The sequence below is a fragment of the Monodon monoceros genome, unplaced genomic scaffold (genome assembly GCF_005190385.1).
Source record: "Monodon monoceros isolate NGI ecotype Baffin Bay Population unplaced genomic scaffold, NGI_Narwhal_1 Super_Scaffold_13, whole genome shotgun sequence".
NCBI classification, from domain to species: domain Eukaryota; kingdom Metazoa; phylum Chordata; class Mammalia; order Artiodactyla; family Monodontidae; genus Monodon; species Monodon monoceros.
This window is the reverse complement of record NW_021703769.1, coordinates 20,391,207-20,418,665: the sequence shown is the minus strand read 5'-3', so window position 1 is coordinate 20,418,665 and position 27,459 is coordinate 20,391,207. Positions and strand designations below refer to the sequence as shown.

At 45.0% G+C, this 27,459-nt stretch overlaps 1 protein-coding gene across 2 annotated transcripts in view; it reads left to right on the top strand.

The window, feature by feature from the left end:
- Positions 1-27,459, top strand: part of DHX35 (DEAH-box helicase 35) — a 73,057-nt gene that overhangs the window by 30,431 nt on the left and 15,167 nt on the right. For both annotated transcript variants that reach the window (XM_029221602.1, XM_029221601.1), the window contains exons 8-16: positions 285-344; positions 7,940-8,052; positions 9,006-9,102; positions 9,986-10,144; positions 12,860-13,070; positions 18,211-18,335; positions 21,813-21,867; positions 24,846-24,941; positions 26,972-27,066. In XM_029221602.1, coding sequence (XP_029077435.1) covers positions 285-344; positions 7,940-8,052; positions 9,006-9,102; positions 9,986-10,144; positions 12,860-13,070; positions 18,211-18,335; positions 21,813-21,867; positions 24,846-24,941; positions 26,972-27,066 — 1,011 coding nt within the window. The remainder of the gene's footprint in view (positions 1-284; positions 345-7,939; positions 8,053-9,005; positions 9,103-9,985; positions 10,145-12,859; positions 13,071-18,210; positions 18,336-21,812; positions 21,868-24,845; positions 24,942-26,971; positions 27,067-27,459) is intronic.

The following is a 27,459-nucleotide window of genomic DNA, read 5'->3' as shown; positions in this document are numbered from 1 at the left end:
GTTCCTTTATACTCTCTATCCATTTTTTTTTTTTTAGCTTTTTATCTTGGAAAATTTTGTCACTTACACAGTTAGAAAGAATAGTCTAATGAGCCACCTTTTCACCTATGACTTAACAGTTATCAGTTTGTGGTTGGTCTTGTTTCATCTTTAAGCTCCCCCCACCCCGCCCCGCAAAAAAGTACACACACTGGATTATTTTGTAATAAATTTCAGATATCAGATTATCTCATCTGTAAGTATCACACTATTATCATTGTCTTTTTTTATGTTTTCTTTTTTAGATTCAGAAAAAGCGAGGGGATCTTCGATTGATTGTGGCTTCAGCCACCTTGGATGCAGAGGTATGAGCATTTCCCCCTCTGGCCCTCTGTCCCTGGTTAGCACTGGGATTGTTGGACATGTCCTTGGGAAGCTACCTGCAGCAAGAGCTTATCTTTGGCAGGATGGCCTACCTTCCTTATGGGGCCATCCGATGTCCTAGATTCCATGTGATCAGAGGAAACTCCTTTTCAGCTTGTGGGTGGAAACTAGCCTGTAGTTAATTGAGTTCACAATTAGCTATTTGTCTTATTTCTCTACATACTATGTTTTCCCCTACACAGGCAATTTCTTTTTATTACTCTAGTTGGAGGCTATATTTCTCTTTTTTTTTTTTTTTTTTTTTTTTGGGTGGTACGCGGGCCTCTCACTGTTGTGGCCTCTCCCATTGCGGAGCACAGGCTCTGGACGCGCAGGCTCAGCGGCCATGTCTCACGGGCCTAGCCGCTCCGCGGCATGTGGGATCTTCCCGGACCGGGGCACGAACCCGTGTACCCTGCATCGGCAGGTGGACTCTCAACCACTGCGCCACCAGGGAAGCCCTATATTTCTTGAATTTATGACTTTAGCATTTATATTGGGGGTACAGTTGAAGTTTTCCCTGTACATATAATAATTTCCGTGCTATAACTTTTTTATGGCTAAGTTTACGTTATTTTTCTTTTTTAAAAAAAATTTTAATTGAAGTATAATTGATTTACAATGTTGTGTTAATTTCTCTTTTTTAAAGATTTTTTAAAAATAAATTATTTATGTATTTGTTTTGGGCTGCATTGGGTCCTCGCCGCTGCACGTCTAGCCACGGTGAGCAGGGGCCACTCCTTGCTGTGGCGCATGGGCCCCTCACTGCGGTGGCCTCCCCCGTTGCAGAGCACAGGCTCCAGGCGTGCAGGTTTCAGTAGTTGTGGCAGGCGGGCTCGGTAGTTGTGACTCACAGGCTTCAGAGCACAGGCCCAGCAATTGTGGTCCACGGGCCTAGTTGCTCCACGGCACGTGGGATCCTCCTGGACCAGGGCTCGAACCTGTGTTCCCAGCATTGGCCAGCAGATTCCCAACCACTGCGCCACCAGGGAAGCCCCTGTTTTGTTAATTTCTGCTGTACAGCAAAGTGGTTCAGTTATACATAAAAATATATATATATTCTTTTTAATATTATTTCCCATTATGGTTTATCATGGGATATTGAATATAGTTCTCTGTGCTATGCAGTAGGTCCTTGTTGTTTATCCATTCTTTTTTTTTTAAATAAATGTATTTATTTATTTATTTTTGGCTGCATTGGGTCTTCATTGCTGTGCGCGGGCTTTCTCTAGTTGCGGCAAGCAGGGGCTACTCTTCCTTGCAATGTGCGGGCTTCTCATTGCGGTGGCTTCTCTTGTTGTGGAGCACGGGCTCTAGGCGCGTGGGCTTCAGTAGTTGTGGCACATGGGCTCAGTAGTTGTGGCTTGCAGGCTCTAGAGCACAGGCTCAGTAGTTGTGGTGCACAGGCTTAGTTGCTCTGCAACATGTGGGATCTTCCCGGACCAGGGCTCGAACCCATGTGCCCTGCATTGGCAGGCGGTGTTTATCCATTCTGTATATAAAAATGTATATCTGCTAACCCCAACCTCCCACTCCATCCCTCCTCAAACCACCACTCCCCCTTATTTTTCTCTTAATGACTAATATTTTAGTCCAGACAGCAGTTCAGTTCAACACATAATTTTGACCACTTGCTACACACACACACACACACACACACACACAGACACACACACACACACACACACACACACACATCCCACAGAAGCACAGTTCTGGCTACAGGTGATTCATACACTCCCTGACTTCTCCGGGAAGCAGACACATAAATAGATATTTGCGGTTCAGTTTGTTCAAGGTGCTGAGACAGCCAAGGAGGGGGTGCTCACTCTCTAGTCATCTGGAGGATGTCCAGAAGCTTTCGCGGAGGAGGGACATCCCACCTGGGTTGGAAAGATGCACAGAAGTTCACCAGATGGGCAGGGGTGGGGAAGTGGGGAAGTGCATCCTAAACATGCACAGAACCACAGGGGCATGAAAGCATGTGTTCAAGCGGCTGTGAGTCAAGTATAAGGTGGGAGCCATACCTCGCCCGTGGTCCCCTGTGGGGGGTGAGGTGCCCCCCATCGCCTCTCTGTCTCCTTCCAGCTTCCTCAGTGCTCCTTATACTCCTGCCTCCCCTTTCTGTTCCAGAAAAACCTAAGCTTGCTTCTGTTCTTGGTGGGGGGGAACCCTCTTTCTAGACCACTCTGACCCCAGACGTTCTCATGGCTTTGCACTCCTTTCATTCCAGTCTTGATCCGATATTAGCTCCCAGAGAGCCTTTCCTGACCACTGTCTAAAATGGTGTCCCTGTCGCTCTCCATTCTCTTACTCTCCTCATTTTTTCTGTTTAGCACTTCTCACTAGCTAACATATGCATATCTGGGTGTTTGTTTATTGTATGTCTCCCATCACTAAAATGTAAGCACCATGAAGACTGAGACTCTGACTGTCTTACTCTGTGTTATCCCTTTCATCTAAAACAGTGTCTGGCACAACAGAGCAGGGACTTGGGGTTGAATGGAAAGCGATGGGAGATTCAAATGGAGAGGCTGGTAGGGGTCAGATGATGGGAGGCCTTACAGGCCACGTGAAGGAGGAAGGACTCGCCCTGCTGGTCAGGAGCCCCAGCAGAGTGTGAGGCATAGCAGTGACTTGATCGCATTTGGGTTCTAGAAAGATCACTGGGTGCTGTGTAGAAGAGATAAGAACAGATGTGGAGATCCCAGTCAGGAGGGCAGTTCTGTAATGCAGCTGAGATGAAAAGGGCCTGGCTCTTGGTATCCCTGTGGCTTCTGGGATGCAGAACAACTTGGAGAAGAAACTCAGCATGGCTGACAGAGATGCCTGCATGTGCCCTGGCTGGTTTCTCAGACCTTCTCACGGGCTGTAGGAGTCTGTCGTCTTAGGTCTGCCCACCATAACTCTTGGGTTAAAGCTCTCTGTTGCCCTCTTTAATAATTCTTACGCCCTTTACCCGTGATACTGGCTGGAATGCTATTTTGAAGGCTGCACCTGACCTCATCTCCTGTTATCTCCTCCATGACCAAGTTGCCCAAAACATCTTCTCTATTTTATCCCTTATGTTTGTCACCACCCCCCTTTTAAAAATTATTCCCAATAGTTTTTTTTTTTTTTTTTTTTGCGGTACGCGGGCCTCTCACTGTTGTGGCCTCTCCCGTTGCGGAGCACAGGCTCCGGATGCGCAGGCCCGGCGGCCATGGCTCACGGGCCCAGCCACTCCACGGCATGTGGGATCTTCCTGGACCAGGGCACGAACCCGTGTCCCCTGCATTGGCAGGCAGACTCTCAACCACTGCGCCACCAGGGAAGCCCCCAATAGTTTTTATTGTGCTCGAAATCTATAACATCCAAGCCTTTTCTTAGAATCATTGTTAATACTTATTTCTTGCTTACTTGTTTTTCGCCTTTCATTGTCTTTGGTGTGGCATGGAGATTTAAAAACATAGCTTCTTTCTTTTCTGCCTACTATAGTTGATAGAGACGGACTTCCTGGAAGTGATTTTTTTAGGTGGGAAAGTGGAATGTAGGAGTTGTGTCACACCTTGAGTGCGCTGGCATGCAGGGGTTGCTGGGATGTCAGCAGCATTCACGGGGTCCTTGGGTGGGCTCAGGCCGTCCTTTTCTTCATCCTTTCCTGGCTCGGCCAGTGAAGGGGAGTGAGGTCTGTGTGTGAGTGAGGGGAGACCCAGGTGGGTGTGGTACACGTGGGGTGTGGAATGTGTTCCCAGGTGAGAGAGAGCGAGGAAGAGGAAGGAATGGGCTGAAGTGGATGAGAGAGGAAGAGTGTGTGGGCATGGGAGTGGGGTAGGGCGTGGCTCAGGTAACATTTTGCCCTAGAGGCCCAGGGGGACCAGAACTCATCCCCGGTCCCCCAGCTGCTGGATCTGTGGGCGACAGACTCATTCCAAACTCCACTGCCTGGAGGGATAGATACCACCCGCTCTGGTTTCGCTCAGGGTCTGGGGTGGCCCAGCCTGCAGGTGAGGACACCAGTGACGGCGGCTGGGAGGCAGAGGAGGCAAGCGGAGTTTGACGGGAGCTGATCAAATCGTCGCCTTGATTGGTTTAGCTGTTTTTAAGCCTAATTAAGTCAGCAATTACAGAATATGGCCGGGTATAATTACGGAGTATTTATTGACAATTGTATCACATGGTGTTGTTTTTCTTTTACTGGTTTCCATTCACACGGCAGAAAATATGATCACTGACAGCTCCCACAGTTTTTTGTCACAGGTCCAGCTTGAAGAGAGAATAATTTCTCTTTCCAGATTCCTGAAGAAGGAATTTGGGGTCTGCTGGGGTCAGGAATCCACTTGGGACCATTCTGCATGGGCCAGGGGTGGGCAGGTCATGTCGGCGTGGCTGTTGGGGTCCAGTCCTGTGGGTCAGATCAGAGCCGCTGCCAGGAGGAAGCTGGTGAGCTGGGAAGGCAGTGCACCAGACGTCCACACCGTTTACGTTCCATTTCATAGACGAGCCTCTTCCTCTGTGTCATTTTATGTTTCTCACCATGTGTGCGTGTCAGTGTGATCCATGTCTTTGAAACTTGACTTAAACTCTTGTTTTCTAGGTGGTTGAACCCACTTCACTCCTCCGGGTCCTTCATTCTGCCTCAAGATGCGCACACTGTTGATACCATATTTATTTGCTTTCTAATCCATATCTTATATTTCCAAATAGAGATGAAAGATAAAGATCTTAAGGATAAAAGTCTCATGCCTTCTCACTTAATGCTGAGTTTGATTTCTTGAAAGAGCAGCTCCCTGTCTTTACCCCTCAGCACCACAGACTCCTTAACAGAAGGTGTGGCCATCTGCATTCTCACACCAGTGTTAAGCCTTCAGCCTCCTCCCTGTTCTGCTTGCCTTTTTGGCCCCAAAAGCCTGTCTGCCAAGCCTTTTTTAAAATCTTCCTCCTCCGCCTGCAGCCTCTGGAGCTCCACCTTCTCCCCTCGCTCCGCCTCCTTGACGGCTTCCCCAGGCTCCTTTGCTGGCTGCTCTTCCTTCGCCAGGCTGTTCATCTTCATGGCCCCTGGTTCAGTGGATGCTCCCACTTCTGGCCTCTTAACTGGGCTCCTTCGCTCCAGCCTGGGCTGCCAGCAGCAGGCTAGCCACAGACCATGAAACTCATGGACCCACGACTCCTACAAACTTGTGGCTCTCAGCATCTCTCCGGCAGTCCCTTTCCCACTGTCATAGTCATTTTGGCTCAGGACATTCATTGCTTTAGGAAGTTGCTTCTTCTGTGTTTCTTTGTGTGTGTGTGTGTTTTTTTTTTTTTGGTTTAGGAAGTTTTTACCCCTCATTGAGTAAGAAGTAATTCCATCGTCCCCGGCATGCACGTGTGCCCTCACACTCACAATGGCCAAGTCCCATCTGTCACACTTCTGGAATGCATTGCTTTCACACTGCCCCCGTTCATGCTTTCATTCTTTGTCCTCTGAGCTGTTGTAATAGCTTCCTTAACTAGTCGGCTGGGCTCTAACCTCTGATCACCCCTGCCCTTCTCCAGAATGGCCTCCGGAGCCAGGGATGCAGAACAGGTCTGATCACCTCACACCCATCTTCGCTGCCCTTGTCTTGCCCATCTAATAAAGTGCTTGTGCAGTGTGACATTTGGACCACTGCAGAATGATCACTACGATCTCTTACTGAGTACTGTTCGAGGCCAGACCTTTGCCAAGTGCAGTCAGACACACCTTATAGGAGCAACAGCCTTGCAGGGTGTAGAGAGCAGTTCATCCATTTTGTCAATGAGACAACCAACTCAGAGATGAGACGGGCCTGCCCTAGACCTTGAGCTGTCTCCTCCATCAGGGGCCCCTTTACATCTTAGTCTACACTCTGCTGTCATCCTAGGAAGGGGGTACCTCTTCTCCTTCCTAGCTGGTAATAATCGTCCTCAGGCTTAGCCAGGGGATACTGCTGCCTCCAGGGGATACTGCTGCCTCCAGGAAGCCCTCCCTACAGCCAGTCATTGTTGGTCTTTCTTCCTCCCCAAATTGTAACTCGCAGCTCTTTTCTGGTCATCCAGTCATTGGGCCTCGGTTTATGTTATGATTGGTCCTTTGCATGCTTTCCTCCCTGGCTTATTCACTCTTTGGGGGAGTGGGATGGAGTCTCTTCTCCCTTGTTTGTGCATCACTTGTAGTGTGCCCATGCTCTGCACACCACAGGACACAGGAAGGCTGAAGTCGCTTGCAGAGAATTTACCCGAAAGAAGCGTGGAGAGTGGTGCCGTGTGGTTCTTTATAGCACAGCGCAGTTCTTTTGTTGGCCTGAGGCTTGTTTTCTTATGCCTGTGCAAACACAACTTTGAGGTTAACATGTAGCATCCAGCTATTTTGTAGTTCAATCCAATGGACTCTTCTAGAAGTGCTCCTCCAAGCCCTTTCACATTGCGCTCGATGCAGGTCCTCAGGGCACCCCTGGGCTCCCAGTTTCCAGGAGCAGGCGTGGGTGTATTTAGGGAAGATACCTGGGAACTAAAGAAGACAGGCCTTGTGATCACATGGCCAGGCCTCCTAGGAGAAGAGAAAGTGATGCTGGGCCAGGCCTCAGGGGATCGGGAAGGTCACTGAGAGTCAGATAATGGTGTGCTCCACCTTACAGGATGTCTGTGCCCCTGCAGCTAGATAGCAGCCCCCCTCCAGCACTCTGTGTCCTGCCGGCTTGGTCACTCGGTTCTTCTTGGTCTCAACTTCTCTGTGTGTCTTGGGTCACATGCCCCAAGAGGGCATCTTTGGTGGAGTCTCCCTCCCCCATCGTTGGCCAGTGCTCTCACGTCAGGCCTCCCTATAGACTGCAGGTCTGGTGGTCAAGTGCCATTGAAGAGGACGTGGCCACCTATTCAGGAGGAATTGCCAAGAGCCGCTCTTCTCAACAGGGTCCTGTGGGAGCATCGGAGAAGTGAATGCTTGCCAACCTGCCCCATACAAAGTGTTGTGCTTCTTCCTGTGGGGCATATAAAGATGGAGAGGACTCTGTCCCTGTACATATAGAGTACATGCAGATCTGTAACTGTGCTACCAGGGACACATCTACTGTTCATAGACGTATACGCTTCCTTTATACACTGATAACTTGTGTGATCAGAGCTGTGCTTTCCAGATCAGAGCTACACATCAACCTGATTTAATCCTTATTTAACTTGAGTTACACCTTCTGACCTAATTTTCTGTTAAATAAAATATGGGGGCTGTGGGGGCCGGGCGTGGGTGGGTTAAGATCAATAGCACAGCTGCATGTTGACTCAGATGCACTGCTGAATGCAGTTTGGAAACCTTTTATCATTTCTATCAAGTCTTCGGTAAAGAGTCTGTTCATTGAAATGTGATTCTCCAAAATTGCAATAATAAAAATACGATTTTTAATAATTATTTTGTAACCCCTAGTCTGTATTATATATATCCAATCCCTACTCCCCACCCCCTGCTCTGCCAGTTTTATATTGTTTTCTTTCTTTCCATGAGTTACTATGAACCGTTTTTTTTTGAGAGGAGTGAAGAATTGATTTTCTTTTTTTCTTTTAGAAATTTTGGGATTTCTTTAATCAAAATGACACCAGTGACCCAACCAGGGATACGTGCGTGATCCTTACAGTGGAAGGGCGAACATTTCCAGTGGATATCTTTTATCTACAAAGGTTTGATGATCCTGCATTTTTAATGAGGGCGATTAGAAAACTAGGCCTGTTCTGTGGGAGGAGAAGCATTTGCATCTGCTTGCGGCTCTGAGGCCGAGATGCCAGACTGCTGAGGAGGGGCGGGCGTGTTTTGCACCTCCCATCATTGATAGGGTGTTCTGGAACCCTGCTCAGTATCACTGCTGGATTTAGTTTAAACTCTCCATACTGATGTGCAGGTTTCTATGACTTTGTGGTCCCTGGGCTCAGCTGGAAAGAGCAAAACGGTAACAGTGTCGCAGGGAGGAGGGTTCTATAGTTGTCAGAACTGGGCTTTACAAGACTGTCAGCTTGGGCAGTATTAGTGATTTGAATCATTTGGTTCTCAGCTCTTTACATCTTAGCAAGAAGGCCTGGTTGCCATTTTCGGGAGGAGCCTCCTTGGGCAGGAAGGAGTCATCCTAATTCCTACCCGTAGTCACTGGACGGACAAAGACCAGGAGCCTGGGCCAGTGGCAGATGAATCCAGAGAGTTGTGGGCTTGACTTCTGAGTGATTCTAGAGGGACAGGACACCCATTAGCTCCTGTCAGACATGCTGCCAGTGGTCAGGAGGGGAAATAGAAAGAGTGTGGGATTCAGCACTGGGACCATAGCTCCAGTTTCCCTGGCCAGGCATCCTTGCATGCTAAAGATAGGACATCTATTTGTATGGGTTTATGGCTTTTATGTCTCTGCAAATAAAGCCAAAAATCATAGTTCACATGTAATTACGGATTGTTTTTGAATGTCGCATTAAAAAAAAGAAAAAAAAAGAATGAATGTTTATTTTATCAATAATTATTCATATATTGATTACCTGCTGGGCAGGCCCAAACTAACTTTCACGAGGCTTCGCTGCCAGATTACTAGGGTAATTGATCTATAATTAATGAGCATATTCTAGTGATGAATTTATCTCACACATCTTTTCAGTCCTGTTCCAGATTATATCAAATCAACTGTAGAAACTGTGATGAAAATTCACCAGACAGAGGGAGATGGAGACATATTAGCATTTCTCACTGGCCAGGTAATTCCATCGGACCTTTTCTCTGTGGTGAACAGACACGTTAAGGCAGCACCAGAATTTATACAGAGGCCTGTTACTTTACTAGCCACTGATTTCATGTTTTATTGTATTTTGTGGTTACTTGATTGCATAAATAATTGTATAGTTTGATGTCATTCATCTATTAACCCAATTGCCAGAGAGTCATTACTTCCTGCCTCTTCTGTCTGCAGAGGGTTAAATGTATTTTAAATTTATTAGCTAATTCCAGAGTAAATTAGAGAGTTCAATGGGCCGTTTTGATACCAGAATTGAATACTGCATGAGGTACATTTTGTGCATCCTTGTTGTTGCTGCAGCCCCTTTTCCCAATGATACCTTTGCAGCTCCCTGGAGGGGACAAGTAGGCACATCACTGGAAAAACAACTGAACAAGCCCAAATGCTCACTCAAGGTTGTAGCTCTGTTCAGAACTACCTTCTAGTTGTAATCATTTCCACTGTCAAACATTTTCCATGGTTCAGTAATCTTTTCTAGGGAAAGCTTATAGTGATTTTGTATGCCACAACTTGTCCATATGTATGCCACGCTGTTTGCCACAGAGCATAAAAAAAAAAACTCAGTAAAAGTCATAGTTTTGGTATATCAGGAATTCTTCTGTTGACTGCAGGTAGTGTAGATTTCAGTGATTAACCTGACAGTTGGAAATTTTCACCCCCATCGGCACCATTGTTCGGTAGCATTTGATTAAATACCACCCCAGCGTGGAACTTGATGGCTCTGACAGTCATGAATCTGACCACATTTAAAATCCTCATCCCAACTTTCATTTTCTTGCAGTGTGATAAAATGACATGCTTCAAATTGATCTCATTTTCTTTGGTTCCTGGTTCGACGATTTTAGGAAGAGGTAGAAACTGTTGTGTCTATGCTGATTGAGCAGGCTCGAGCACTGGGTCGGACTGGGATGAAGAGACACCTCCGGGTTCTCCCCATGTATGCGGGACTGCCTTCCTTTGAGCAAATGAAAGTGTTTGAAAGGGTGTCACGCACTGTCAGAAAGGTGAGACTAACCTGAGGACCAAGGACTATAATCACGTTGGTGCTCCTTTGCTATCCACTAGAAAGATTTATTTTATTAAAAAAATTTTTTTTATTGAAGTAGAGTTGATTTACAGTGTTGTGCCGGTCTCTGCTGTAACAGCGAAGTGACTCAGCCACACACATACTTACATTCTTTTTTACATTCTTTTCCATTATGGTTTATCCCAGGAGACTGGATATAGTTCCCTGTGCTATGCATTAGGACCTTGTTGTTTATCCCTTCTAAATGTAATAGTTTGTATCTACCAACCCCAAACTCCCAGTCCATCCCTCTCCCTCCCCCCACCCCCTTGGCAACCACAAGTCTGTTCTCTCTGTCTATGAGTCTGTTTCTGTTTTGTAGGTAGGTTCATTTGTGCCATATTTTAGATTCCACATATAAGTGATATCATACGGTATTTGTCTTTCTGACTGACTTCACTTAGTACGATAATCTCAAGTTGCATCCATGTTGCTGCAGATGGCATTATTTCACTCTTTTTTATGGCTGAGTAGTATTCCATTGTATATATGTACCACATCTTCTTTATTCATACATCTGTCGATGGACATTTAGGTTGTTTCCATGTTTTGGCTGTTGTGAACAGTGCTGCTGTGAACATAGGGGTGCATGTGTCTTTTTGAATTACAGTTTTGTCCGGGTATATGGAAAGATTTATTTTAAATTGAAGTAAAATTTGCTAAATAGGAAGGTCTCTTTAAGAACTTAAAGTCCATGTTTCTGTGCAGCAGATCTAGAAGCGCACAGTAAATAACGTGTTGCAAAGATTTCTAAACCTGCCCCACAGAAGGTTTAGTAATTATCAGAGTAGGTGACTTCTCTTTGCTTCTTTTCTTCCTGCCTAATCTTTCCCCGTCTGGTTTAAAGGACTGTCTTGGTGGATCCTGATCAGTCAAGAACACTAGATTAGTTTCTACTCTAAACCATTTGTTTGAAGCATCAGTTTTCCTGTAGAGCCAAGTTTGAGTCAGTTAATTCAAGGTGTGGCTTAAACATCCTTGGCCTTGAAATTGGGGTGGGGAAGGGTGTGGTGAGAAGCATGGGTTTAAAGGAGCCAGTAGGCAGCCAGTCTGCCTCCTGTTCATCGCCTCCCTGGGCCTTGCTCCGTTTTCCCTTCCGTCAGATGAGGAAGGTACAGAACTGGCCCGAAGTCAGCTTAGAGTAGCTATTTATCAGCAGGTGGCAGGGAACACAGTAAGTGAGGGATGACAGGTCTGAGGATCCCCTCCCAACTTCAGGCCACTTGCAAGAGGGCACCCTGCCTCCTGGCCATTGGGACGGAGCAGCTCAAGTCTGTCCAGTCAAACGTGACCTGCAGCCAACTAGTCAGGAGGTCTGGGTTACCGTGTGCCGTGGGATGAGTTACTCAACCCTGAGGCCCAGTTTTCTCAGCTGTAAAGCATGAATAGCAGTAACTTTTAGATAGATGGTTTTATAGCATAAAATCCTGACTCTAGTACGTAAAAATGGTAGGAAGGGGCTTCCCTGGTGGCGCAGTGGTTGAGAGTCCGCCTGCCGATGCAGGGGACACGGGTTCGTGCCCCGGTCCGGGAAGATCCCACATGCCGCGGAGCGGCTGGGCCCGTGCGCCATGGCCGCTGAGCCTGCGTGTCCGGAGCCTGTGCTCCACAATGGGAGAGGGCACAACAGTGAGAGGCCCGCGTACAGCAAAAAAAAAAAAAAAAAGTGGTAGGAAGATGTTTTATAAAACGATCAATGTAAAAGTGCCCGATAAAAGTTCTAAGAGCTATCTGTACATGTCTCCTGCTGCTTCATACCTTCCAGGGGCAGCGCCCAGTGCCCTTAGAATAAAATGCAAACCCCTCACGTGGCCCAGGGACTGTGCATGATCTGGTCCCTGCCTCCCTCCTAAGTTTGTCTTGTATTTATTTACTCTGGTCTCTGGCTGCATAGGCTGTTTCTGCTTCCTCTGCCTGGATCCCTGTAGGGCTGGCTGCTGCTTATTACTCAGGTCTTAGCCCCAAATCTTCTTTTAGAGAGGTTTTCCCTGGCCATCTAACCTGAAGTAGCACTCCATTATTATAATATATGATGTATACATTGAATGCTACATAATATTAGAGTATTACCCTGTTGCATTTTCTTCCCAGTCACTCTCTCGTTTATGTTCATTATTTCTCTACCCAAACACTCATACTGGAATGTAGACTCTTGTCCATCATACATTCCTGGCAGCTTGGAGAGTGCCTGGCAACGTGCAGACCCTCAGAAAGCAGTTAGAATGTGAGTGAGCAAATGACTAGACATGTACAAGGTGGTGATTTACTTAAGTTGTACAAAAGGTAGAAACTAACATTTGTTGAATGTTACTCTGGGCCAAGTACTCCAGGTACCAGGCTGTAATCACTTCATGTATATTTCACATTTAATCCCCTTAAGGACCCTGGGAGAGGGTAAATATTATTATGGAGACAGGGAAACATGCTCAGGAGGTGAAGTAATTTGTTCAAGGTCCCACACTTAGGGAGAACTCAAACCCAGGGTACCCTGACCCTAAAACTCATCATGCTCTATCCAGGATACCAAACTGCCTCTCACAGGTTCTGCACTGTCAGAAATATCTTAAAATCTTTTAGGACTTTGATTAGTTTATCCTGAGTGAAAAGAACCAAATAACTTTTACCCTTACTCTCCTTCCTGTGGGGAGCCTAGGTGATAGTGGCCACCAATGTAGCAGAAACCTCCATCACAATCAGCGGGATTGTGTATGTGATTGACTGTGGCTTTGTGAAACTCCGAGCCTACAACCCCAGGACAGCTATTGAGTGCTTGGTGGTGGTCCCAGTGTCCCAGGCATCAGCCAGCCAGCGAGCAGGACGTGGTGGCCGCAGCCGCTCAGGAAAATGTTACCGCCTTTATACAGGTAAGTTTGGCTTTTTTTTTTTTTTAAAGGGTTTTGACTTTCTAATACTCAGCCTGGGCATCAGAGAATATTACAGATATCTACCATAATAGGCAAAACTTAACATAAGATCCAGACTTCCCTCACAAGGCCCTCGGTAATCTGGCCTCCACCGCCTTCCTCACTCCAAATGTGGCGCTTCTTTGCTATTTCTCCCTGCTGGCCAAAGCTGGACCACGAATCACCAGTTATTTGACATCTCCTTTCTAACCTAATGTCTGTGCCTCAGCCTCTCTGTAGCCATGTGACGTGTAGCTTGAGCCCTGCGGCTCAGGTCCTGTCTTTCTTACCTTTCCCTTAGCTTCGTGTGCCATTTTCTTGTTCTGGGATCCTTGAATCCTGTGGGTCCTCGCATTGGGTTCCATCTTTTTTTTTTTTTTTTATGTTTATTTATTTATTTTCTTATTAGTCATCCATTTTATGCACATCATTGTATACATGTCAGTCCCAATCTCCCAGTTCATCCCACCACCACCACCACCCCCCCTGCCGCTGGGTTCCATCTTTACCTCTGGTTCAGAGCGTCTTTGCAGAGCTAAACTGGCAGGATCTCTCCTGAGGCTCATTGATAGAAAGCAATTAGTTGGTCAACTCCTGCTCTGTGCCATGCACCATGCTAGGCTCTGAGGGAGCAAAATGAAATGACAATAAAGACTGTCCCAGCTCATAAGGAGCTTTCTCTCCAGCTAGATGACAGCCTTACCTGCAGAAAATGATGTCCCCAAAGCTGCTCTTTCCTTCTTCGTACTTCTCTTTTGTGGGCATTGGTATCAAGGTTTCTCTCAATTGTCCAGACTTAATTTTCAAATCATTTTTAACTCTCTCTTCTGTCCAATATCCATCTGCAGTCATGTACCAGATCCGGGGGGTTTTACCACTTATCTCTTCTTTGCTTTCCGGTTACCGTCATCCTTGTTCAGTCCTTGACATCATTTATTCTTTTAGCAAATGTTTACAGAGCACCTGTTCTGTGCCATGCATGGAGACAAGGCTTGGAAATCTAGGGCCAGGTGAGACACGGTCTGTGGCCACGTGGCTGACAGCTTGGTGGTGGAGACAGGCTCATGAACAGATCAGCATATTATGGTGTGATAGGGTCACCTTAATGGAATGAGCCTTGGAAGCAGAGAGCAGGGAGTTATCCTGTTGGAGAGGGCTCCACAGTCGGTAATTGAGCCCAATCTTATTGGCAGCCCAGTAGTTAATCCAGGTGAAGGGATAGCAGTGGAGATTAGATTCCAGCGCACCAGGCAGAGGGAGTGGAATGTACCAGTACTTGGAGGGGAGGAAGAGGGTAAGGAGGATTCATGGGAGGGAGGGGGAAGGCAGAGCCTGAAACCGGAGAGGTGAGGGTCTTCTACTGAAGGTGCTAAGAAGGAATGATGGAAGTGCAAAGAGGAGAACCAGGGCTAAAAGACGAACTGAAATACCGGGAGGATGAAGTTTTAAGAAAACAAACAAACAAAAATTTTATTAAGGTGAAATTTACATACACGAAATTAACCATTTTAACTTGAACAGTTCAGTGGCATTTATTATGGTTCACAGTGTGCAACCATCACCTTTATCTAGTTTCAAAACATTTTCATCACTCCAAAGCAAAACTTCTAATTCATTAAGCAGTTTTTCCTCCATTTCTCCTTGCCCCCAGCCGCTGACAACCACCAACCAACAGTCTTTGTTCTTTCTTTCTGGATTGACAGTTGGCCCTCCGTATCTGCAGATTCAACCAACTACAAATTGAAAATATTTGGGAAGAAAATCCCAGAAAGTTCCAGAAAGCAAAACTTGAATTTGCCCGCACACCAGCAACCGTTTACATGGGGTTTACATTGTGTTAGGTACTATAAGTAATCTAGAGATGATTTAAAGTATTCAGGAGGATGTGTGTAGGTTATATGCAAATACCATGCCATTTTATATAAGGGACTTGAGCATCCCCAGATTTTGGTATCTGCAGTGGGGGAGAGGGATGTCCTGGTACCAATCTCCTGTGGATACCAAGGGAAGACTGTATCTGTTTTGGATATTTCATATAAATTAAATCATATAATGTGATGTTTTGTGTCTGGTTTCTTTCATTCAGTGTAATGTTTTCCAGGTTCATTTACATTGTATTAGTGCTTCATTCCTTTTTGTGGCTGAATAATATTCTGTTGTATGGATGTACCACAATTTGTTTATTCATTAGTTGATGGTTGCTTCCACCTTTTGGCTATTGTGGATAGTGCTGCTATGAACAAGCACGTATGTGTACTTGTTTGAGTACCTGTTTTTAATTCCTTTGGGTATACACCTAGGAGTGGAATTGCAGGGTCATATGGTAATTCTTTGTTTAACTTGAGGAACTCAGGTTACTTTTTTTTTTTTTTTTTTTTTTTTGCGGTACACGGGCCTCTCACTGTTGTGGCCTCTCCCATTGCGGAGCACAGGCTCCTGATGCACAGGCTCAGCGGCCATGGCTTACAGGCCCAGCCGCTCCACGGCATGTGGGATCTTCCCGGACTAGGGCACGAACCCGTGTCCCCTGCATCGGCAGGCGGACTCTCAACCACTGTGCCACCAGGGAAGCCCCAGGTTACTTTTAAAGAGGAAATGGCCAGCATCATCTCATGCTCCAAAGAAATCAAACAAACAGTAGACTGTGGGCTAAAGATTGGCAAGTGGCTTTGGTTAAAAGGTCACTGGAGTCCTTAGCATGAGCAGTTTTAGTGGAGGTGAGGTTGAGGAGAGGCCACGTAATGGGCTACGTTAGATCCAGCCTCTAGGCTTTCTCCGCTAGCCTGCTTCCAGAAAACGCAGCTCTGAGCAGGGTGCTACCTGCTCAGACCATTAACAGTTTCCCAGGGCCTTACGGGACTATTTCTAGCTTGTCTTCTCCTGTTGTCCACCAGCACCTACCCTACACTGCATCCCTGCTGAGCTGCACTCTTCTTGGACATACCTTCTGTTTTCCCACATCCACCTCTCAAACCTTTAGTACCTTTCCATGGGCTGTTTCCTCTGCCCAACAGATCCTCCTTATCCTTGAAATCCTCCCTCACATGTCAGTGCCCTCAAATTCCTTCTCCCACCAGCTGTCCTTCCTTCTTCCCTCTGCCTCCATTTCTCTTTGGGAGGACCCCTCACTGGGACCTAGCCTGTTCCTCCTCTTGGTCCCAGGCCTCTTTGAATCACTGAAACTTCTCAAGAGCCATTGGCCTACAGCTCCTGCAGCTCTTCTTGGCCCAATGCCTTGTGTACTTGAGTTCTCAGTAGAGTTTAACTAAGTGTCAATGAACTCTTAGGAAGCACCTACTTCCTGTGAGCGTCTTCTCAGCAGGATCGTCCTCTTATCTGATAACTTTGTTTCTGCCTTGTTCAGCAGTGTGCTTGGAAAATGCGGTTATCCTACCAAAAGGCTATCCCCCAAACACTCTTGCAACTTGAAGGGAATATGCCATTTGGAACTTCCTGCTGTTGCCTGTTACCCAGAACCTTCCAAGTAGACCCAAGCATTTGGCAATTTGTATCAGTCAGTTCACAGAGTATTTATTGTCTTTTTTCTCAAATTAAAGCTTTCTGAAGTCCTTCACTGGTAGTGCTATTTCTTCATGACACCTTTTGTTTTGTTCTGATTTTTTTTCTCTAGTTAACTAAAGATTTATGATCTGAATGGAAGTTGAGCCACCTTTGTGTGAAAGAGGGTGTGCACAGTTAACGTGTTGACTGATGTGGGAGGACTGTGTATATAATCCTCCTCTATGTGATCCTTAAGCTTTCTGAATATACACAAAGAGGATTTAATCTCTTCCTACCTGTCTTTTCCCCATGCTTTTTTTTTTTTTTTTTTTTGCGGTACGTGGGCCTCTCCCGTTGCGGAGCACAGGCTCCGGACGCGCAGGCTCAGCGGCCATGGCTCACGGGCCCAACCGCTCCGCGGCATGTGGGATCTTCCCGAACCGGGGCACGAACCTGTGTCCCCTGCATCGGCAGGTGGACTCTCAACCACTGCGCCGCCAGGGAAGCCCTCCCCACCCTTTTTATCTAGCTTTTATAAAAAGGCTTCCCAGAGTCTCTTTCCTTCCTCTCCCCTCTCCTGCCCCTCCCATCTTGGCACCTCTGAACCTGATGGTGCTTTTTCCTCAAAAGGTGTTTGAGGACACCTTTTGTTCCTGATGGTGCATGGAAGCATTCATTAATCTGTTTGGGGCAGCATCAGATTCTGGGAGTGACGTGTGTGCCTGGCTCAATTTAGAAAGTTAGATTTGGACAAATTTTGCTGTTTATAAGGTTTGGTCATTTTTTTTATATTTTGGAGATACTTTGGTTATGTTCTAGTTATATTTGGTGATTTATCTTAAATTGTTCTTTGCTTTTATGTGTAGTTCTGGCCTGCTTGACGTACTCCATCCCAAGCAGAGGGAATGGCAATTGGCCACCCATAGTGATTCAGCGAATACTTGTTGCTTTGATTTAATGTTTTGCTAACAAGAAGCACATTTTATTTTAATTAATTAATTAATTAATTTTTGGCTGCATGGGGTCTTCGTTACTGCGTCTGGACTTTCTCTAGTTGTGGTGAGCAGGGGCTACTCTTCGTTGTGGTGCACGGGCTTCTCATTGTGGTGGCTTATCTTTTGCGGAGCATGGGCTCTAGGCATGCCAGCTTCCATAGTTGTGGCATGCGGGCTCAGTAGTTGTGGCTCGTGGGCTCTAGAGCGCAGGCTCAGTAGTTGTGGTGCATGGGCTTAGTTGCTCCACGGCATGTGGGATCTTCCCGGACCAGAGCTCGAACCCGTGTCCCCTGCATAGGCAGGCAGATTCTTAACCACTGTGCCACCAGGGAAGTCCAAGAAGCATATTTTAAAAAGCATTCTAAAGTAAAAGGAGAAACTTTTATAAAGATATATTGTTCAAATGTATTTATCTAAGGTATTTAAAAAAATAGAAGGATCTTTCCTAAATAGGAAACAACTTTATATCACAATATCATATGCATCTGAGCCTAGACTCCTAGAGCCTCTCATTAAAGTTAGAGAAGGAGAACTGTTCCTTTGGCATAATGATTGCATTTGATTGTGACATTTGATCTCAAACAGTTCTCTTTTCTTATCCTCAGAGGAAGCCTTTGACCAGCTGCCTCAATCCACCGTTCCTGAGATGCAGCGGAGCAATCTGGCCCCTGTCATCCTGCAGCTGAAAGCGCTGGGGATCGACAACGTCCTCAGGTTCCACTTCATGTCGGTAAGTCCTGCCTTCTGTCTGTCTGGGAGGCCAGAGTGCTCCCACGGGAGTGTCAGGACAGTGATACAGAGCGTGCTGCCTTTCTGGGTTTTTTCACTTAGCTCGTGTGTTGTGTGCAGGGTTCAAGGGAATACAGCCAGACAAGGCTGACACAATTCTGTTCTTGTCTGTTGGGGGAGAGAGACAAGTAAGTGGGTAATGACAGTGCCTGGGCCCTGTACTCTGAGAGACAAAGGAAAGGCCCGCAGCCCAGTTAGTCATGTCTGAGGCGAGACCTGAAACCCAAGTGGGATCTCAGCAGGTCGGGAGAGGTGGAGTTATCCAGGGCAGGAGTGTGTGTGTAGGCCTAGGTGCCCAAGTGTCATGATTGGGGGAGCCAAGAGGGCTCTGGTAGAGCTGCAGGGAAAGTCCCTATGGCTGATTGCATTTCTGATTATTTCCCAAGGTCAGTTTCCAGGAGTAGGATTATTGGGTCAAAGGGCCATGGTCATTTCATAGATCCTTGATACAAGGCTGAATTCCTTTACAGGTATAAACTCCAGCAGTGCATGAATGCCTGACTCACTCTACCCCTATCATGCCATGTTATTTTCTTTTAGAGTTTTGCTAATTTGATTTGGTGGGGGGAAGGAGGAAAAATATTATCTGTATCTTTTTTGATTTCTCATAAGATTAAAACAAAATTATTGGCCACTTTATATTTCTTCTGAAATATAAGAAGAAGTCTACATAATCTTATCTAACAGATAATCCATTTATCTGTTAGAATTAGTGTTTATTAGTGATTAAGAGTCCGTTAACTATTAAACACATTAACCTTTGTCTATAGTATTTCTTGCAAAGTTCTTCTGATTGTATTGTATTGTATTGTTTATGTGCAGCCATTCTAAGCAAAGATAGTAATATCTTTCTATCTTTACCTCTGTGGTTTCTTCTGTTACTCTTGTGCTTATGAAGCATTTCCCCATATCTAGGTCAGTTAATAAATATTCACTCATGTTTTCTTCTTGAATTTTTGATTTGAAAGCTTGCATTTTTAACTCCTTATTATGTCCCAACTCTGTTGGTATGTGATGTGTAACAAGGCTAGATTCCTGGATGCTAAAGTCCCTAATGTAGCATGTCATGATAAACTAGGCAAACGAAAGAAGAGAATGTAACAGTATCATCTGCTCTCCCAAAGAAAACATACTTGCTTCTCATAAGCATGGAGAAGATATACGCTTTGAATGTTGGTATATAGTACAAGAAATTATACAGAAAAGTGAACAGTATATGCAAATCAAAAGCGTATGAAAAGCTCCACATCTCAGGTTAAAGGAAAACATAAGGGCAAAAAGGACAGATCAGTGTCTCAAAAACTATAGAGTTTTCAAACGTCCTTGTGAATACATCGAATACTCACTAAAGAAAAAGCTAAAGGAAAGGGAACAGCACAAATAGTAACTAACGCTAGAACATGTTTGGCTTCTCTAGGAGAGAGAAATGCAAGTTGAAATAGCTATACCACTGTACGTTAATTGAATGATCAAACATAAGGAAAAATGGTAAAATCCAGAGCTGACACAGTTTGGGGAAAGTGGTTTTATATTCTGTTTCAGTCCTCGTGGAGGACTTTCTGACATTATTTTATGAGCTGTAGAAATGCCTGGTATTTCTTCTCAGGGAATTTTCTCCTGAAAAAAATAATTCAAAAGAAACAAAGAACTTACATGTAGGATAATGTTTACAGTATCATTTTATATTAAATTAAAAATATAATAACGGAAATCATAAACTTTCAGACAACTGAAAAATGAGGAAAATACATATAAATTCATCTTCATGTATTGCCTTCTGGTTATTTCCTCCTGAAATTGTGTTTTTTCACAGTTGAAATCACAGGATACATATAATTTTGTATATTTAGCAGTGATGATTGCAGTAGCAAAGAACTAAAAGAACTCAACTGCCCAGTAGTAAGAAAGTTGCTTATTTCACAGTGTATGACCTTGTCAGAATAGTATGCAGTTTTCCCAGGGTATTTGCTGTGAAGTGTCCATGGGTACGAGAAACAGAGGGAACAGGAAAGCAGGCAGTGAGAAAAACAAGCTAAAATTATACACACACAGTCCTTCCAACTACATTAAAACAGTGTTTGCATATGATCCCGAATCAGATGAGGCCATAGAGAAATACTAGTAAATGTGTGTTGAGGTGAGAATACTCTGGATGTGATTGGAGAAGGGGGTGGGTAAATGTGTGCGTTGTTTTGATTGATGATGAATTCAAAGAGCAGAATTCATCGGGCTTGGTGATTGACTGGAAACAGGGCCAAAGATTGAAAGGAGTCGAAGAGAGCCTGTCCGTTTTGTTCTGTAATTATTCAGAACCACATTCAGTGCTTGAGCTATCCATTATTCATGTAATCTCAGTGTAATGAAAGATCCCAGAGGGGTTAAGCTCCTCTATTTAGGTGCTGTGTGTATGTTGCCTGTTTGTAAAGTAGGATGTTGTGGGCACTGAGGAAAGGCTAGTGAATCAGTTATATGATTTAGTCAACAGTGATTTGTTGAATCCCCAGTGTATAGTGAATCAGGTCTAGTTCCTACCCTCATCTGTGTGCGTGTGCAGCCAGCACAACTTTGAGAAGTACAGCTCTGTTCCTTGGCAGTCAGTGGGTGGGGTAGAGTGGAAAGAATGAGACCTGAATTCAGTGTCTGACTTTGCCACCAACTGCCTCTAGGATCTTGTTCAAATGTCTTTTACTTTTTGTTATTCACTTTCCTCATCTGTAAAATTGAACTAAAACAGTGTGATACTTAAAATACATTTGTTGTGAATGCATTTGAGAAAAAAAAACTACGCAGTTTGCAAAAGGACTATAATTTTATTATGTGGCTTATAGATGAAATAATTTAGAGGACGATAGTAATGATGCTTGGTACTTAGTAGACGCCAGTAAAGGCGCGTGGAAGGAAAGAACATAGTAAGGACCCAGAGACTCAGACTGAAGGTCACAGTATCAGCTTTGCTTAGCTTCAAATTGTCTAGCATTCTCTTTTCAGGAATTCAAATTTAACTGATGTCAGTTACCCCCTATAGGCAGGGCCTGGGGCAGGGCTGTGGGTGATCCAAAGATGAATCATCCACCAATACTGCAGTATCATGGGGCTTCTTAGAAGGCTGAGACACGAAGTAAAAATTAGAAATGTTTGATGAAAGTTTAGGGAAAGAAAAGAGGTAGTTCAAGGTAAGAACCCATCGCTTCTGATGGAGGGGAGCATGAGGGAAAGCTTCAAAGGAAATGTTTAGCCAAGCTGAGATTAAAGACCAAATAGTACTAAGGGTGCTGAGAGGGAGAGGAAGGACATTTCAAGAGTAGAAGCGTGGCGGTTGGGAAGTCTCGGGCATGTTAGAGAGAAGAGTGGATTGAGCACATTATTATGGCTGTTACCTGATGAAGTTAACTTAGGAGGGTTTTTATGTTTTTTACAGCCCCCTCCAGCACAGTCGATGGTTCAGGCGTTGGAGTTACTCTATGCTCTGGGAGGTATGCCTGTCTCTTATTCTGTGTTTTCTTATCTGTTTATTAATATGTGATATTAGTTAGGTTGTATTCACGCTAGGGCTCTTAGTATCTTCAAGGCTGGGATTGATTCTCCCTATATGTATGGTCCTCTTAGTGACAAGCTCGTCCAAATAAGAAGGTGGGGCCGTGATTAATGAAGTCCAGTCGTGACAATGAATTTATAAAGCCTGTGTCAGTACGTCAGAAGCTATTAATAACCATCGCCACAGCTACACTTCCAAGAGACATCTGGAAGATTCTCTACCAGTATTTCACATGTTACCTTTCTGGGCCTTTTCCTCTGTCCCTCGACCCCATTCTGAAATCTGGCTCTGTGTTCTTTCCTTAACTCCCCTTCCTTCCACTCCTGGAGTTCCCTGTGGAGAATTGGGTAGAATACCAGGCTGTGGTATTGTTTGGGCAAGGAAACACCATGTTATGGAGGAACTTCTATTCTCTTGTTTGAAAATGTGGTATTTACCTTAAGATAGAGAAAACTGTGGCCTGAATTTACCTCTTCAGGAAGTTTGTGTCTTTTCTGTGAATGTTGCCTCAGGTGAATATAATATCCAGTTCAGTATTAAATTTCAGTGGAGGTTTTGAGATTCCTTCTTTCTCTCTCTCTCTTTTTTTTTTGGTTCTCAACGTCTTTATTGAAGTATAATTCATATGCTGTAAAATTTACCCATTTAAAATGTACAGTTCAGTGCTTTTTAGTATATTTACAGGGTTGTGCAACCATCACTACAAGTTTAGAATATTTAGAACATTTTCATCACCCAAAAAAGAAACCCTGAACCCAATAGCCCTCCCTCCCCATTCCCTCTCCCCCATCCCAGCCTAGGCAACCGCTAATATACGTCCTATCTCTATAGATTTGCCTATTCTGGACATTTCATATAAATGGAATCACATAGTATGTGGTCTTTTGTGATTGGCTTTTTTCATTCAGCATGATGTTTTCAAGAGTTATCTATGTTGTAGCAATATTGATACTTCATTTCTTTTCATTGCTGAATAATATTCCATTGTATCGATATACCACTTATTATTCTTATTCATTTATCAGTTGATGAACATTTAGATTGTTTCCCCTTTTTGGCTAATATAAATAATGCTGCCGTGAGTATCCACGTACAAGTTTTTGGTGAACCTTCTGCCAGCAGTGTGTGAGGGTTCCAGTTTCTCCACGTAATGACGGGTTGCCGATGCTTGTTGTTATCTGTTTTATGTACTGTAGCCATCCTGGTGGGTATGAAGTGGTGTCTCGCCATTTTGGTTTGTATTTCCCTAACGAGTGATGATGCTGAGTACTTTTTCGTATGCTCATTGGCTATTTGTATATCTTTTTTGGAGAAATGTCTATTCAAATCCTTTGTTCATTTTTACTTGGGGTGTTGTCTTTTTATTATCGAGTTGGAGGAGTTCTTTATATATACTGGATACACGTTTCTTATCAGATCTGTGATTGTAAATATTCCTCCCATTCTGTGGGTTGGCTTTTCACTTTCTTGATGGTATTGTTGGTAATACAAAAGTTTTAAGTTTTTATGTGGTTCAGTTTATGTATTTTTTCTTTCATTGCTTGTGCTTTTGGTGTCTTACCTAAGAAATCATTTCCTAATCCTTGGGCATGAAGATTTCTCCTAGGTTTTCTTTGAGGAGTTTTTATAGTTTCAGTTCTTATGTTTAGTAGGTCTGTGATCCATTTTGAGTTAATTTTTTGTATAGGGTGAGGTAGGGGTCCATCTTCATTATATTTATGATACCTTCCTGTGAAGGAATAGCCAACTATTGATTTAAAAAAATCTTCAATGATTTAAAAGGCCTTTAGGGTCTATATCACATCAGCCCTGAGTGAGCATATGCCAGAAAAGGTTTCCATCCTCTGTTCTCAAGCATGTGATAGGAACTTGAAAGCAAAGTCTCCTGGGATAATCTGAAATGTGTATGAGAGAATATCCACTATTTAGAAGTTTTTCATTTGGACTGATTTTCCTCCAAACAGAATGAAATTTAAAATATTTTAAATGTCTTCACTGATCTAACTAAGCTGGAAAAGGTAGAGGGGAACACCCAACTTAAATTTATTTATAAGCTGAATTATCGCCTTCAAAGAGATGATTATATGGGAACAGAAGAGAAATGACCTTTTCTGTCTTGCCCTGAGGTCTGCAGCAGGTGTTTTAATGCTCCATCTTGGGAATAGTCTAAACCATAGTAAAACGAGAGTCTCTATCTTGGGAATCCACTACCTGAAAATTGGCTATTGCTAAAGAGGCAAGGAGGGATGTGAGGAATTGAAGGAGTCAGCCCAGTTCAGCAAACAGCCCAGGAGGCAGTTGGATAAACAGCTCTGGTGTTGGCACCAAAGAGAGAGCCGGGCATGTGTTTAGACTCATAGTCATCAGCTTTGTAATTGCTCACAAATTTCTGAGAGGCCTGGGACATCTGTGGCCTCTCAGAAACTGGCCATGGAAAAAGGTCCAGAGGTGATGCAGAGAGAACAGCAGGAGAGGTGGCAGAGAAGCAGGGGAGTGGGGAATCATGGAAACTGGGGAGGAGTGTTTCCAAGGAGCTGTGGTCAGCAGAGTCAAAGGCTGCTGGGGACCCTAAGGAAAGTGCCCTTTGTGTTTGGCACTGTCTGGTTGTCGGTCCCTTGGAAAGAGCAGTCTCTGGGGAGGAGTGGGACCAGGGGAGGGTGGGGGCAGGAGGAGGCTGTGAGGCCATTTCCTTATAATTAAGTCCTTGCATAGAGGCCATCAGAAGGATCAGTTTTTCAAAATTGAGCATTCAAGAGCGCTGAGGAACTCTTTTCTTCTTTTATTGTAACAGCACTCTGGGTCAGGTTGAGGTTGGATACCTTTGTTTAGCATACATCATCTTTTATTCTCCCAACAACTGCATCTTCCAGCACCATGGTACATGCCTTCTGCTTTTTGTTGCTGTTCTTACGGCAGGGCTGGACAAAGACTGTCGCCTAACTGAGCCGCTTGGCATGAGGATAGCAGAGTTTCCTTTGAATCCCATGTTTGCAAAAATGCTGCTTGAATCAGGTAGGTGGAGACCAACAGTCCTCAATGATTTTATTTTGTCTGGGAGTTGTTTCCCAAATTCTGTGCACCCTGGGGAGGAGAGCACAATACATTTTGAGCAGTGAAGGAGCTTTCAGCTAAGGTTTGGGGCATGTGGCTAACTCGTGATTCAAGGTCAGTCGTCATTAACTCAGTAAACACTTCTGTTTGTTTCCTGTGGGTCTAGTACTGACACCTGATTTTTTTTTTAACAGGGATTTAAAAAAATTTGTGGTATAACATACAGAACATAAAATTTACCATGTTAATCATTTTAGAGTGTACAGTTCCGTAGCATTAAGTACATTCACGTTACTGTTCAGCCACCACCACCATCTGTCTCTGGAACTTCTTCATTTTTTTCAAACTGGAACTCTGTACCCATTGAGCACTAACTCCCCATTCTGTCCTCCCCCAGCCCCAGCAGCCACTGTTCTGCCTTCTGTCTCTATGAAATTTGACTATTCTAGGAACCTCACAGAAGTAGAATCATACAGTATTTGTCCTTTTGTGACTGACTTTTTCACTTGGTATAATAATGTCTTCAAGGTTCATTTATGTTGTAGCATGTGTCGAAATTTCTTTTTAAAGGCTGAATAATATTCCATTGTATGGATAGACCATTCATCTGTTGGTGGACACCCAGGGAGCCGCCACCTTTTGACTATTGTGAATAATGCTGCTATGAACATGGGTGTGCAAGTATGTGTTTGAGTCCCTGCTTTCACTTCTTTGAGGTGTATACTTAGAGTGGAATTGCTGGATCATCTGATAATTCTATGTTTAATTTTCTGAGGAACCACTGCACCGTCTTCCGCAGTGGCTGCACCATTTTGTGTTCCCAGCGCCAAGGCACAAGGGTCCCAGCTTCTCCGACACCTTCAGATTTTTGTGAGAATATGAGTTAAGGGATAAAAGTGTGTAACCTGGAGATCTTCTAATACTTAGAAGTCAAAATCATCTAGAGCAGGGGTCCCCAACCCCCGGGCCACGGACTGGTACCCGTCTGAGGCCAGTTAGGAACGGCGCCACACAGCAGGAGGTGAGCGCGGGCGAGCGAGCGAAGCTTCATCTGCCGCAGCCCATCGCTCGCATTGAGCCGTCCCATGCCCCTCCCCGGTCCGTGGAAAATTGCCTTCCATGAACTTGTCCCTGGTGCCAAAAAGGTTGGGGACCGCTGCTCTAGAGACTATGGTTTGGCACACACTTCCCTGTGCTCCCCACCCCTCAGTAGCCTAGAGAAGGGAAATACTCATTGTTTCTTGCTTTTGTCTAACTTTATATTCACTGGCAACAGAAAAAGCTGCATGTCAGACTAAGCATGGTGAAAGTTAGCTGTAATTGTGTTTTGGAGCAATCAGGCTTACACTGAGAAGCAGGACTCTAAGCTTGGGGCTGGGGAAGTAGGTCACTCACGAGGCCAGAAGCTGCGGGGAGCATGCGGCACCGTTCGCGCTCTCTGTCTGATGCCCCGGGGGGCTGATTGCCGCAGACTCCGTGTCTAGGTGGCAGCAGCAGCAGCCCACAGCGTGCTTCCCTGGTCTGGTTATGCCTCGGGATTGCCGGCTGAAATGAGCCCTGCCGAGAGGGAGGCCACCTTAGAAGGGTCCAGGAGCAGAGGGACAGCACGAGGGACACAGCCCCAGTATTCCCAGCCCCCTCTCCCTCTCAGGCTTTCTGCCAGGATTCTAGGTGTCCACCCTGAGTAGGGAGCAGGTGTGGAGCTGACCCGCCCTAGTGATAGGGCCAAGCTGGCCCCCATCGAGCCTCACAGCAGAGTCCCTCGGTGTGGCCACCGCGGAGTGGGGTCCTTCCAGGCCTCCTTCCATCTGGACCGTGTATAGGACATCCCATTTGGCAGGGTGAAGTGTTTATATGTTACAAGCTTTAAAAATCAAGCTACGTGTAAATAGATGATCTTAGTTTACAATGTGGTGTAAGGAAAATGTCAGAAAACATCTTCTCACTGACATACCGTATGTTTGAAATCAGACATGCTTTTTGGTTTATAGGAAATTTTGGCTGTTCTCAGGAAATTCTAAGCATTGCCGCCATGATGCAGATCCAGAATGTCTTTGTGGTCCCCTCAAACCAGAAGTCTCAGGCTGTAAGTCCAACTGTTCATTCGAGTCTTGCTCACTTTGGGCTTTCTTTTGTTAAAACTGCCCAGGAACTGCTGGTGACAGAGCAGCTTATGTTTTGAGGGTTAACTGTGTGCCTGACATTGTGCCAAACATTTTACGTGCGTCATGTCATTTTATCTTCACCGTGGACCTGGGGGGGAGGTACTACTATCATCAGTTTTAGAGACGGAGGCACAGAAAAGTTAGGTAACTTATGCACGGTTGCACAGCCAGAATTGATGGAAGTTGCCTTTCACAGTCCAAAGCCCCAAATCTTAACCACTGTCCTACTGACTTCCTAAGGGAAGTTTGTTTTTTCTTTAAAGGCTACTCTGAGAGCAACCTTGGTGGGCACGTTAGTGATCTAAGGAGTCAGT